The 13210-nt window shown below is 44.3% G+C and overlaps 1 protein-coding gene across 3 annotated transcripts; it reads right to left on the reverse strand.

The window, feature by feature from the left end:
- Nucleotides 1-1707: 1707 nt before the first annotated feature.
- LOC123620987 (alanyl-tRNA editing protein Aarsd1) lies at nt 1708-10524 on the reverse strand. Of its 3 annotated transcripts, none has more exons than XM_045526632.1 (12): nt 10407-10524; nt 10120-10251; nt 7922-8132; nt 6612-6669; nt 6011-6167; nt 5798-5914; nt 5406-5536; nt 5038-5104; nt 4758-4849; nt 4219-4273; nt 3088-3182; nt 1708-1914 (listed from the first exon to the last, which is right to left on the reverse strand). In XM_045526632.1, exons 1-12 carry the CDS (start codon nt 10443-10445, stop codon nt 1779-1781), a joined length of 1290 nt encoding a protein of 429 aa, XP_045382588.1. In that variant the 5' UTR covers nt 10446-10524; the 3' UTR covers nt 1708-1778. The 3 variants fall into 3 exon arrangements, 2 of the variants coding, with proteins under 2 accessions (XP_045382588.1, XP_045382589.1); XM_045526633.1 differs by having other exon boundaries at nt 7922-8081; nt 10407-10522; XR_006728987.1 differs by lacking the exon at nt 4219-4273 and having other exon boundaries at nt 1830-1914.
- Between the last annotated feature and the right edge of the window lie 2686 nt (nt 10525-13210).

Genomic DNA, 13210 nt, shown 5'->3' on the forward strand with positions numbered 1-13210 from the left:
GTGGAGTCATTTTGTACAGCATAATTTTATTTTATTTTTTTTATAGACAGGGTCTTGCTCTGTTGCCCAGGCTGGAATGCAGTGGCATCACCATAGCTCACTGAAGCCTCAAACTCCTGGACTCAAGTGATCCTCCCACCTCAGCCTCTGGAGTACAGCCTGACTTTTATACTGTGGTTTTATCTACAACATGGCACTCTGAGAGATGTGGAGTATAGAGTGCGCTACCATTTATGTTTCAAAAGAGGGAAGATTTATACATATCTATTTTAAAAAACACTACATAAGAAACTGATAACAGAAGCTGTCTCTGGAGAAGGAAACTGGGTACCCCAATAGCAGGCTTGGAGGAAGATTATTATTTTCCTGAATATAAGGCTGGATAAGGAGGGTTTTTTAAAAACACATTTTTAAATCTCAGGATAAGGCTTCGCTTACCCTTGGGCAGCCTACTGAAGCAGCATCAATGCCTCCTGATTTGCCTCAGAAACTCAAACTGAAATTCCCCTTCCTTCTGGCCAGCCCCCTGCAGCCCAGCTACCCTACTTACCTGCCGCCTGGCTCCAGCTGGAGCCCTGAGACCCCAAGAGCTATCTTGTGGCTTTCAATCTTATCAGACAAGCTGGTTCCATTTCTTTTGCTTGGGAGATTATTTTGACCCTGTCATTCTATCCCTAGGGAGGCTTGACATGAGAAAAAAATGATTCCCCACTGGAAGCTCAGTCTATGCAACTTCAGCTCTCCCTCATCAGCCACGTTTGCAGCAGGAAGCTCGTTTAATGATGTGCTTTTCAGGATCAGAACAATACAGAAACAGCTGACCACAACCAGAGCCACCAGCTAGCTGCCCTTTCTCTTCTGTTGTTTCATCCTGGCCGTCTGTGTCCTGACCATCTTTGTTCTGGGCAAGGCTGTGACTAGATCTTTATAATTTTACCACCTATGGATGCACAAAAGCAGGATTTCTACCCAGGTCTGCAAAACTCCAAAGCCTATGCTCCTACCCATGATATTACACATCTACTCATTCTATCAGTTACTGAAAGGTCAGTTTTAGTCTTCCATTGATTGTGGATTTGTGTATTCTTCCTCTGAGATCTGTCAGTGTCTGCTTTATGTATTTTGAGGCTGTTATTAGACACATACAAATTTAAAACTGTTATATCTTTATCATTACATGTCCCTCTTGATCTCTAATAACTGTTCTTGCCTTAAAGTCCAATTTGTCTGACACTAGTATTGCCACACCAGCTTTCCTTGGGTTAGTCTTGCATGGTACATCGTTTTCCATGTTTTGACAGCTTTAGTAACTTACATGGGGCATCTTTATGGCATCTATATACTCTTGTGGCTTCTTGACCTATTTGCAAAGTCATTGATACTTTTTAGGTCTGAAACACAAGACTGGGAAAAGACAAAAAAAAAGAAAAGAAGAAAACAAGGAGATTTGAATGAGGGAGGTCAAGCCCTAGGTCAAGCCTCCAGACTGACCTGTACTCTCCTTAAGCAACTGTATTTCTCCATGAAGAGAGGTCTCAGCTGGGTTTAGATAAATGAGTACATTTCATCAACATAATACCCACTCATGTTGGTTATGCCTAATAAGGGCCACATTAGAAACCTGTTTATCCACAGATACTAACCAAACAAGCATGCTGGAGTATACTGTACAAATTAGTCATATACATATAAATGGTATCACAACCATTCTCAGTCAAGACTATTTTATTGTCCAAGAAACTCCTTCTGCGGTCACAGGAGGCAGGCGCCCAGAGACCTCACTCCTCAGCACTCTGTGTGCTGACGTAGTCCTGGAGAAGCGCCTGCGCCTCTGCCCGCCGGCTCATCTTCGTGGCCTTGCCCTGAAAGCGGCCTTTCTTCCCGGCTCCTTTGCCTTCCAGGACCTCAGCCACCCTGGGGAAGAGAGACACAGTCAGGGAGGAGGACTCTGAAAGGAAAAAGCCACAGAAAAACCAAGGGCAGCCCTGTATCTTTCCTTGGTGGCTGGGGAGACAGAGGAAGAGGAAATGACTTCTAGAGATCTCTCTTAAAAATACTTGCACACATGCATGATACATGTACCACATTCACTGCAAGAGTGAATAACTGGCAAGGACATACAAGTCTATGAACAGGGCTAGATATATTATGTAATCTCCAGGGAGCAGGGCCAGTGTATCCTAGGAATAAGGGGCCCCAAACACAAGCGCCTGCGGGGAGCAGCAGCAAAGGAGCTGGGTGTCAGCGAGAAAGGTGGGGCCAGAGGCGAACTGCAGAGGCCCATGCTGTCTAAGGAGGGCGCCACAGCTCAGTCCCTTGCAGCTACTACCAGAGGAACATGGGCCCAGGGTTGCCAGATCTTTTTTGTTTGTTTGTTTATGAGAAAAGCTAGAACTCTATATTTTTCTGTAAAAATCTCCTAATTTTAAGACGTAGCAAATCATTTTGAAAATTTAAAACGGTGCACGAAGTAGAGGTGCGTGACTGAGAGGAACACATGGTGGGGGTCGGGACTGGCAAATTCCTATTTCATGTCTTGGCTGGTGATTATGTTGATGTTTGCTTTATAATTAATCATCAGACTGCATCTGTGTTTAATGCAATTTTATATGCTATAGTTCATAATTTTTTAAGTTAAAATATCTCTGCAAAAAAAGATGAAAATGTTCATTTTGGTGGGTAGGTTTTCAGGTTTGTTATTTTCTATACTCTGTGTATTAAAACTCAAAATAATTAAAGCAAAATGAAAAATGAATAAAATGGTGCACAGGCCAAAGTAGTGTATAGGCCACATGTGGCTGCCTGTCAGGAACCTCCACTAGAAATACTTATGTTTTCCTTCACTGTTTTCCAATGAACACGTATTCATCAGAGCCAATTAGGACTCTGAAAACCCTAAATGCCAGAAAGAACACAGGTAATATAGCTCCATGTCTAATTTATTATTATTATTATTATTGTTGCCTGCAATGTGACTTGAATGCCAGAGCAGATATCATGGCCCTTTTAGTCAGTAAAGGGCTGTATTAGCAGGTTAATAGGTTACAGGCACTCCCACTTGCGCAGGAGGGTCCACGCAGGGTTTACCTGGGCCCCAGGGTCTCCACGGCCTCAGCTGGCCCTGCCAGTAAGAACAGCCCAGCACCTTTCTCATCACCCACAGTTAAGAACAGGATGGTCTCCTAGGAGGTAAGACAAGGAGATGAGCCCTGATACTTAGGAATGTGGGATCAACCCCCCGAGCTCTGCTCTCTTCTTAGGCTCAAGAACAACTATTTCCCCCCAAAGCATGGAGTGATGCTCCCGCTGAATGATGATGCAACCCCTCCACCCTGCCCCATTAGGGCCAAGAAACTTTTTGAGAGCGACCACGGGAACTTAGGTTAAATGTTAAGGAGGCAGAAGGCTGCTGACCATGGCCAAACAAAATGCCTTTCATGGTCTGACTTCTACCAGCCTTTCCGACCTGTCACCCACAACACGCACAGTGCCTGCCACTGCCTAAACCACTGTGTTTCCCTCTGCCTGGCCACCTCTCCCCTTTGTCTGTCTGATGACCTCTAAGCAGTCTTCAAGGCCCCTTCCACTAACGCCTCCCCACCCTCTCAGGTAATGTGCTCCTCTGCCTCTAGCATTTATCACTCCAAATAATAAATGTCAACACAGATTTGTCTCCTAGACTAGAAATGAGCTCCTTGTGAATCAGTACTAACTACACAGAAGAATTATGAGAATGACGATACACAATGCTTGACCCACACTAGGCAAAACCAAAAAAAAAAAAAACGGGTTCTGGAGTAAATGCAAAAGAGAGATTTCTAGAGAGTGTCAGGAAGAGGAAGGACAAGTGAAGCCAGAGGCAGAGGAAAACAGATGGGACAGCCTTCACGGGGCCTCACCAACCTCTGTATTTCTAATATCGGACCGTCAGCACACATAAACCTGGATAGTTTTAAGGAGCTAAAGTTCTGATAAAAGGAGCTCAGAAGCTGATAAATGTCACAGCCCCAGAAAGAGCAATAGCCCAGATCCAGCTCATTACCTACAACAGAGCTTGGCTCACAGCCAGTGCTAAGAAAACAGTATTGAATGAATTTCTATGCCCTACTCTGCACATGTTAATATGGAGGGACTTCAGCTAAACCAACACCCCTCACTTATATCTATCTCCCTAGGCCTCTACCTGGGGCAGGGTACAGAATCTTATGTTCCTCTTACCTCTGACCCAATCTCATTGGCAATGATATTCATGAACTCAGAATCACCCTCCTTCCTATGACAAAGGACACAGACATGAGATCCCGGTTGGAATGGTGGCTGTGACACTGCTGGAAGCCTGGCCTATCCTCGTGAGGCTGGCCTCACTGCTGCCTGTTTGTGCACATTAACTCCCAGACCCCTTTGCAAAAGAAAAAGTGTGCTTGCTAACGGCCAACAAGATGTACTTCTCAGCCTCAGCAGTTTCTAAATAAGCTTTGGGTTTGTTTCTGTCCCCCCATATAGGATTGACCAGGATGAACAGAGATCTGTTAGCTGGTGAAGGAGGTGAGGGAAGGTGCTAATGAAAGATACAGGGTTACAGTGACAATGCTAATATCAAACCAGGAAACCCGGTAGGTAACACATTTCCTAGGGTCTGCTCAGCCTTGAGAATACCAGTGAGCAACCTGCCTCCCACAGTGCACTGAATACAGGGGAGACGCTGGACCCCAACCCAACACAGCCCCCCATCTTGTCTCCGATACTTAATTTCTCACCTGTGTAATGCGACCACACCTCCCCAGTCCGAGCTGTCCCTGAGGCTGTGGGCAATGTGCACAGCCAGGTCTCTGAGCAGATTCAGGTTGTTCTGAAATAGATGTGATAACTCAGTAGACAGGTGAAAAGGATGACAAGAGAGCACCAGCTTCCCTCCACCTCATTCTCCCCTCACTCCTCCTGTGACAAACTACACATCTGCCCAGGCAGGGGGCCGAGTCTGGAGAGCCTATTCCAGGCAGAGCCCACGCCCTCTCCACCCTCCATGGAATAAATCACCTTCTGCAGGAGCTTGGTGGAGTTCTGGAGCTTCTTCACTGCCTCCACGTGATCCTCTGCTCCGCACCTGCGAGAGAAAGGTCAGTGGAGACCTGCCCAGTTTCCCAGTTACTTCTGATGTTGACGTGCCTCCCTCCAGATGGGGACTTGGGGACATTCTGGGAAGGTCGCTTTTGCAATTTGGGGAAAGGATACAAAGGAATAAACCATTTTGCATGGGTCTGACTCACTATCCAACGCACTTTGTCATTTATGATTGCATCTTATCTCCCAGAGGTAAAAGACTATTCTGTCTCCCTTACAGGTAGGAAGCCTACACCCCGGGTGTCTGGGATCTTAGAAACAGGAGGCAACTGAAAGGGGCGTACTTAAGCAGAGTGGTCAGTGCTTTTTCAGTTCCATGACTTCTCTCCATCCACTTCAGCACCCGGTTCCCAGCCAGAAATATCAGGTTGGTTTTGTTCTTTTTCCCTTTCTCGGTCCCCAGAATCTTAATGACCTACATGAGACAAGAGGGTAACACACACATACACATACATACATACATACACACACACACACACACACACACACACGTGCACAAGCCACAGCAATCCTCGAACCTGAGGGCAGGGGAGACTCACTGCCTCCTCAGCTCTGAAGCAAGGAAGGGGAGATTTCACTTGGGACTCCTTAACTGACCCCCTCTACACTCCGAACCCTGCTATGACCCCCACTCCCGAAACCCTCCTTAACCACTCAACAGCCCTTCCTCACCTACCTGCAGGTCACTGAGATTGCTCACGTGGGTCCCACAGCACATGTTGGAATCAACACCCTGGATGGTAATGACTCGAATGGGCCCAGCATGATCATCCGGCAAACCCCGGGCTCTCACCTGGGACAGAGGCGGGGGAGAAGCGCTGTGTGAACTCTGACGAGGAGCCCTCGGAGGGCCATTCTGCAGAAGCCACCCCCCTGGCTCTCCCCTCACCTGCTCCACCTCAGGGTCATCCAGGCTCAGTTCTCGCACATTCACAGGCAGCCGATCTCTGATTTTTTCATTGACATTCTGCTCAATGGCAGCTACTTGCTCTGCAGTCACAGAAGGGCTATCCAGCTCAATGACACTCCGGAATCTCCCTAACTCCCTGCCAGAAGAAACAGCATGGTCACAGGATGCTGATGATGACAATAAGTTTACAAAGACTGTTCATATAAATGATCTTATTTAATCCTCACAAAAACCCCACAAGGTAGGGATTGTCATTCCCATTTTACAGGTGAGGGGTATTCAGGAACATGGTCAAGGTCATGCAGCCAGTGAGTGGTGGGGCCAGGATGCACCCCCTAGGTCTCTGGGCTCCAAAGTCCATGTTCTTTCCTAAGAAAGGCAAGTGTCGCTTCTCTCATCCTTATGCTTTCCCCAAGAAACACGAGGTAACCCCATCACCTCAACATCAAGGGGAACAGGGAACAGAACCAATTCTGAACACTACCCTTTCTTTTATCATTCTCCTCCCCAACCTATGATGGAGCATGCTGCTGGTGGTCAGGGACCCGTGCCCTGCGGTTAGTCTTATGCCTCCACGCACCATGATGTTGTCTTCATCTCAAACAGATGGTCAGCAACCGCTGTGATGAGATGCTGCCCTAAGCAAAGAGAGGAAGACACAGGAGAAAAGTGAGAAGCCCAGACAGCCACATATTCCTACAATGATAAAATCACAGAAATTCTCCTGCTGAAGACCTGCTAGGCACTGGGTAATACACTTTAGATGCTTTATTGAAAATCATCATGAGAATTCTGCAAAAGGCTTTATGAGACCACTAACTAAAGCCTAGAGGGATCAAATAGCTTGCCAAGGCAACAGAGCTTATCAGAGGCAGGATGTGAACTTAAGTTCTAATGTGCAGCATTCATTCATTCAACAAATATTTACTGAGTACCTACCACATGCAAGGCACAGCACTTCCAATAGAGATGCAGCAGCATCCCTGACTGGTAACAGCGAGGATAAAGGGAAACAGTGAGGAAAAGGAAGAAGAAGAGGAGGAGGAGGAGGAGGAATAGGAATTGACCATGAAGGCAGAAGCAACAAGACAGCCAAAAGCCTTGAGGAGGGAAGAAGCAGGGTATGTATAGGGAGTCAAGAGACGGCCAGCATGGCCAGGATGCAGAAAGCAGGAGGGGGACGGGCACCAGATGAGGCTGGAGCAGTAGACAAAGGCCAGCCCAGGTAGGGCCTGTAGGCCATAAGGAGTTTGGCTTTACACAAAGAGCTTTAAGCAGCGGAGTGACATGATCAGATTTGCATTTTTATAAGATTGCTCTGGCTGCTGTGTGGAAAACAGGCTACAGACTGAATGTGGGTGATCAGCCAGGAAACTACTACAGAGGCCCAGGGGGAACACAATGAGAACTGGGACTAGGGTGACTGCAGTGACAGTGGAAGGAAGTGGAGAGATATTTAGAAATAAACCGACAGGGCTCAGTGATTGGCTATCCCCAAAGAGGTATGTGGAATGACTTCCAGGGTTTGAGCAGCTGGGTGTACGCTGACACCCTGCACTGAACATACAGCGTGCTGACGGAACACCAGGTGGGAGGGAGAAGCTCTTCATTTCATTTTGGACATTTTGAGTTTGAAAAGCCTGTGAGACAACCAGATAGAGGTATCAAGTGGGAAGATGGTAATACCTAAATCCAGCAGTTATTCTAATACTTTTAATTGTTCATATTGCTGTTATAACAATTAGCATATCCGGTCTGAATCAGAGCAGACTCTGGATACATCTGTCTCCTCCAAAAGGCTAACTCCTAGAGAACCCGAACCATGTCTCAATCACCATGGAATCCCATACACAGCAACAGCCCCTCCTGCCCCCATCCCACATCACTTACCTGAATGCTGCTGCATGTGGTCAAACCTCCGCTCCCAGTCCACCCGGACCAGGACCTGGCTCCCAGGGGTCAAGGGTGTCTGTGTGAAATGATCAGCCTGGGCCCCCCGGCGGGTCACTCTCAGTACAGAGATGTCATTGATTGTACCACGGTCATCAGGCTCGGGGAAAGAAGTAAAGGTAATCAATGGTGAGACACGGCACTCTAATTCCTAGATACAAAGACATGCTAGGGAGTGTGTGTCAGAGACAGACCCAGAATTTGAGCTCCCTAAGAGAGAAGGGGGAAGCAATGCCAAATAAGGAGGGACCCCTTTGTTCTATGAGAGGACTCTCTGTTTTCTTTACTCTAAACACCCATATTTTCTGATCTTCAGAACAGAATAACAGAATCAAAACAGAGAGAGATTATAACTACAGCAATGAAGATTTTAGTAAAACCCAAAGAAACTTAATCCTCACTCTCATTGCCTTAATTTAGATTCTTATCTGTAATAGCTTCTAAAATGATCTGAATTTTCCTCCCGTCCTCCATTCCATCCTCTGCACTGCTGCCTAGAATTAGATTCAAAAATGTTCATTCATTTAAAAAGTATCAAGTGCCAACTACTTATAAGACACCGTGCCAGCTCAAGAATACAATGTAAACAAGAAATGGTCCCTCTTGGAATTTAAGAATGTGAAGCAAAACACAGACTAGAAAACAAGCAATTGCAACATGATCTACAACACGCCATAATATTAAGAAGTGTATGGCGCTAGAGAACCTCAAAGGAAAGAGACCTCACAGTCTTAGGGAATCAGGAAAGACTCCCTGAAAGAAATAATATCTAAAATTAGACCTTCTATAGATAGCTGAAGTCACAGGTTTTCCTTCAGCAGATCACAAAACCTCCATGGTGGGAAAATCACTGTAATAGTAACACTGATATGAAATTGGAACTTTCTCACTATCAAGTCTACTGAACATGTTTGCTCACATCACTTCTTTGCCTATGAACCTGCATAGTTCACCACAGTTTCCTGAATGAAGTGCACACACCTTAATACATCCTTCAAGGCCCTCTGAACTGACCCTTTCCAAGGTCATCACTAGCCTGTCATCAACGTGCACCATATGCTCCAACTATATCAGACTATTTACAGCTAACTAGACTTGTCAGATTCTCTCAGACTTCTTGACCTTTGTGTTATTATCTCTGCTAGAAAAGCTTCTCCCAGCAGCACGGTGGCTCATGCCTGTAATCCTAGCACTTTGCAAGGCCAAGGTGAAGGATTGCTTGAGTCCAGGAGTTCGAAACCAGCCTGTTTCGAACCTTCGAGCCTTGTAGCAAAACCTCATCTCTACAAAAAAATAAGAAAAATTAGCTGGGCATGGTGGTGCATGCCTATAGACCTAGCTATTGGGGAGGCTGAGGCAGGAAGATCACTTGAGACCAGGAGTTTGAGGTTGCAGTGAGCTATGATGACACCACTGCACTCTAGTCCAGGTGACAGAGCAAGACCCTTTCTTTAAAAAAAGAGAAAAAAAGCCTCTCCTATAATGCCCACCTTTGGTATGATTACCCTCCTCTTCCACGTTTACAATGAATCTCATTTGTGTTCAAATTGTACCTAGTCTCTACCCCATCACAGCACTGATAAGTCTGCTCTCTGTTGTGCTATTGTAACTCATCTATCTCATATGAACCCCCTCAGGGGCAATCTTTTTCAGTCCCTGTCAAACACCCTGAGTTAACTGCTACCTCAGGGCCTTTGCACTTGCTATTCTACCTGTCTGGAATACTCACTCCCCCTCCCTCCACCAGCACCACTAGATAATAGCAAAGGCTCACTCCCTCACTTCGTTTAGGTCTCTTCTGAAGTAACACCCTCCCGCCCCCCCTACAGAAGAGCATCCCATCACTCTCTTTCCCTTCATTCTGTTTTTATTTATATTACTCATTATACCAAGCATACACAGTTATCTCCAATAAACATTGCATGTAAGTAGAGACACTGTCTTGTTCACCCTTTATCCTTAGAGCCTGGAATAATACCTAGCATATGTGTGTCCAGATAAGCATTTGATGATTGGTATTTCTTGAACGAGTAATGAAATGAATTGAACGAACGTCCATCTAAATGTATTGTGACTGAGAAAGCAGAGGCAGGAAAGCATTTTCTGCTTCAGCACAAAGGAATTTGGGCGCTTAGTACCTGTCCCCCGCCTTCAGGGAAAAGCAGCGTGTCTTCCAGCACCACTTGGAACCCGCTCAGCACCTCTTTCTTGCCGTTGCTCCCCTCTGTCTGCAGCTCCGCGGGACTACAGGAAACCACGGTGGTGGTGAACTGGACAGGGAAGAACGACAGAATAAGCCCCGACCCCGGCCCTCTCCCCACCGGAACTGAATCCTATCTCGGCACTCCCTCCCCTCGCGGCGCCCTCTTCCCTAAACCGCCCCGTCGGCCGGGCAGCATCAGATCCCCAGCCCACCAGGCCGCACCTCCCGGGCATAGCTATCTCGCTGACACAGGAACGCCATCTTTGCCGGCTGCAGGGACGCACACACGCTGAAAAGCCCGGGAGCCGACGGAGACCGCCGTGGGACAAACTTCGTTGAGGGCCGCGTTTCTGCGCAGAAGCAAGAGGGTAAAGAATGGGGTGCGGTTTGGACAAATTTACTGAAAACGCGAATTGCAGATGTTCCCAGTTGTTTAGCGACTGTTTCAAGACTTTGAAAAGGACCAGGGGTGGGAGGATCATTAGCAAACTCCTTTGGGCCCCAGGGGTGTCTGTATTAATAATTCCGCCCACGGAATCCCAGCTGCGTACAAGTGGGGATGGGACCGGCTTGCCTACAGAGCAGCGCTGCCCAATAGTCAGTCATACGAGGCAAAGCACATATGTTAATAATGTATTTTGTTCAAATCAACATATCCAGAATTTTATTTAACCATGTTGGATATTTAAACATGAGTGAGATGTTTTACTTTTTTTCCGTACAAATTTTCGAAACCCGGTGTGTATTTTACATCTAGCCCATCTCAGTTTGGACTAACCACATTTCAAATACTGTACTTAGTAACCATGTGGGGCTGGTTCTACTGAATTGGACAGCGCAGATAAAGAGGTTAAGGTAAGGTAATAAGCTGCAATCAATGCCTTAAAACGTTAAACAGATTAAAAGTTAAAATTAACTCTACTTTCTTTAGGTCAACTAATAAAAAGTTTGAAGACTCCAGATATTTCAGAATTTAGAATTTTCCAGATTTTAGGCAGGTAATGCAGAGCACTCCCCATGTGTTATGTAACACCCTCTGTTGGAACTCTGGAGCAACATCATGTAGTGGAACTCATTAATATTTATGCTAAAAATAAATACCCTAAGTGGAATAAACAAAGACTATAAATAGCCTCACATTTTGGGTCAAATGTTGCTTCCAAATGAATTTTGGTGTCAAATTAATAAAAAACAATCTTTTGGTGTTCAGAACTTCTTGGTTTTCAGAATTGTGAATGACAAGACATATGCTATACAAGCTCACCTGTTTTGTGACCTGTTTTGTCACCTACAAAAAAAACAACCTACTTATTTTATAAGGTTGACATGAGGACCAAAAAATTTTAATGAGATCATATATAAATACTTAGTAAGTTGTAAAGCATGATGGTAATATAACTTTGTATTATCAGTTTTTAAAAAGTTTTAGGATTAATGTCAATAGCAAAATGGTCAAAAGACACAGACAGAGCACATTAACAGAAATAGGAATCACTAATAAAAATAAACAATGTGCAATCTCATATAACAATCTCATAAAAAAGTAAATTAAACCAGGTAAAAATTTTTATCTTGTCAAGTATCTAAAGGTTTTGGAGAATGGAACGCTCTCATTGTTGGTGGGACTGAGAATTGGCACAATTTCATCAAAAAGAAACTTGGCAATGGCTATCAAAATGTTTAAATGCATTGTATCTACTCTTTGACATAGCAATTCCACTTCTAGAAATTTACCCTACAGATATTCTAGCACAAATATGTAAAGATCTACATTTTTAAATGTTTATTGCAACATTATTTGAAAACTGAAAAAAGACTAACAACCTAAATGTCCCTCCGTAAAGAACCAGTTAAATTATGGAAAATACATTCAATGGAATACCATGTAGCCATGAAAAAGCATGAGTTAGATCTATGTGTGCTGATTTGGAAAGATCTCCAATATATAATAAGTGAAAACAAGCACAGTGCAAGATGAACATGGTATGATTCCAATTGTGTACATACAGACACACATGTTATATATGCTGATGTATGTATTGAATTTTAATAACATACTGTATATAAACAATACATGATACTATATATTTATGTTCTATATTTTGTTATATAATTATACCTTATAACTATATAAACTATAGGTAGTATAGAATTTATAATACAGTATGGTATGTATCATATATATGATACAGTGTATAATATAGTATAATAAATATCATATATATATAAAACCGTTAACAGTGGTTACCCCTATTGGAGAGGGAGGTGCAAATTTTACCTTAAAGTTTATACCTTTCTATACTATTTTATTTTTAAACTATGTTTATATATTGCTTATATAAATTTTATTTTTTATTTTGTTTAATTTTTTTGCTTATATAAATTTTAAAGTTTACTTTTTTTTTTTGAGACAGAGTCTCGCTCTGTTGCCCAGGCTAGACTGAGTGCTATGGCGTCAGCCTAGCTCACAGCAACCTCAAACTCCTGGGCTCAAGTGATCCTCCTGCCTCAGCCTCCCAAGTAGCTGGGACTACAGGCATGCGCCACCATGCCCGGCTAATATTTTCCATATATTTTTAGTTGTACAGCTAATTTCTTTCTATTTTTAGTAGAGACGGGGTCTCGCTCTTGCTCAGGCTGGTCTTGAACTCCTGACCTTGAGCGATCCTCCCACCTTGGCCTCCCAGAGTGCTAGGATTGCAGGCGTGAGCTACCGCAGCCGGCCTAAAGTTTATTTTTTTAGTAAATCCTAATACTTTACCACGAGTTCAAGAGCAAAGTGTGTGGGTTTTGCATCTTAAGTTAGGTGTTTTGTACATATTAAGCACTCAAGAAATGTTTGTGGATGAATGGAGTAGCTATTGAATGGAGGAGTAAACAGACATTAACTAATGTAACAATTAGTTTTTAAAGTATAAAGAGATTTCTAGAGTGTACAGTAAGCTGAGGTGGCTGGTTCTAGGGATGACAGTATTAGCTGTAAGAAATCAGGGCACAGATGTGGGCAAGAGGAAGTACCCCAGCTT

The sequence above is a fragment of the Lemur catta genome, chromosome 15 (assembly GCF_020740605.2).
Source record: "Lemur catta isolate mLemCat1 chromosome 15, mLemCat1.pri, whole genome shotgun sequence".
Lineage (NCBI taxonomy): Eukaryota > Metazoa > Chordata > Mammalia > Primates > Lemuridae > Lemur > Lemur catta.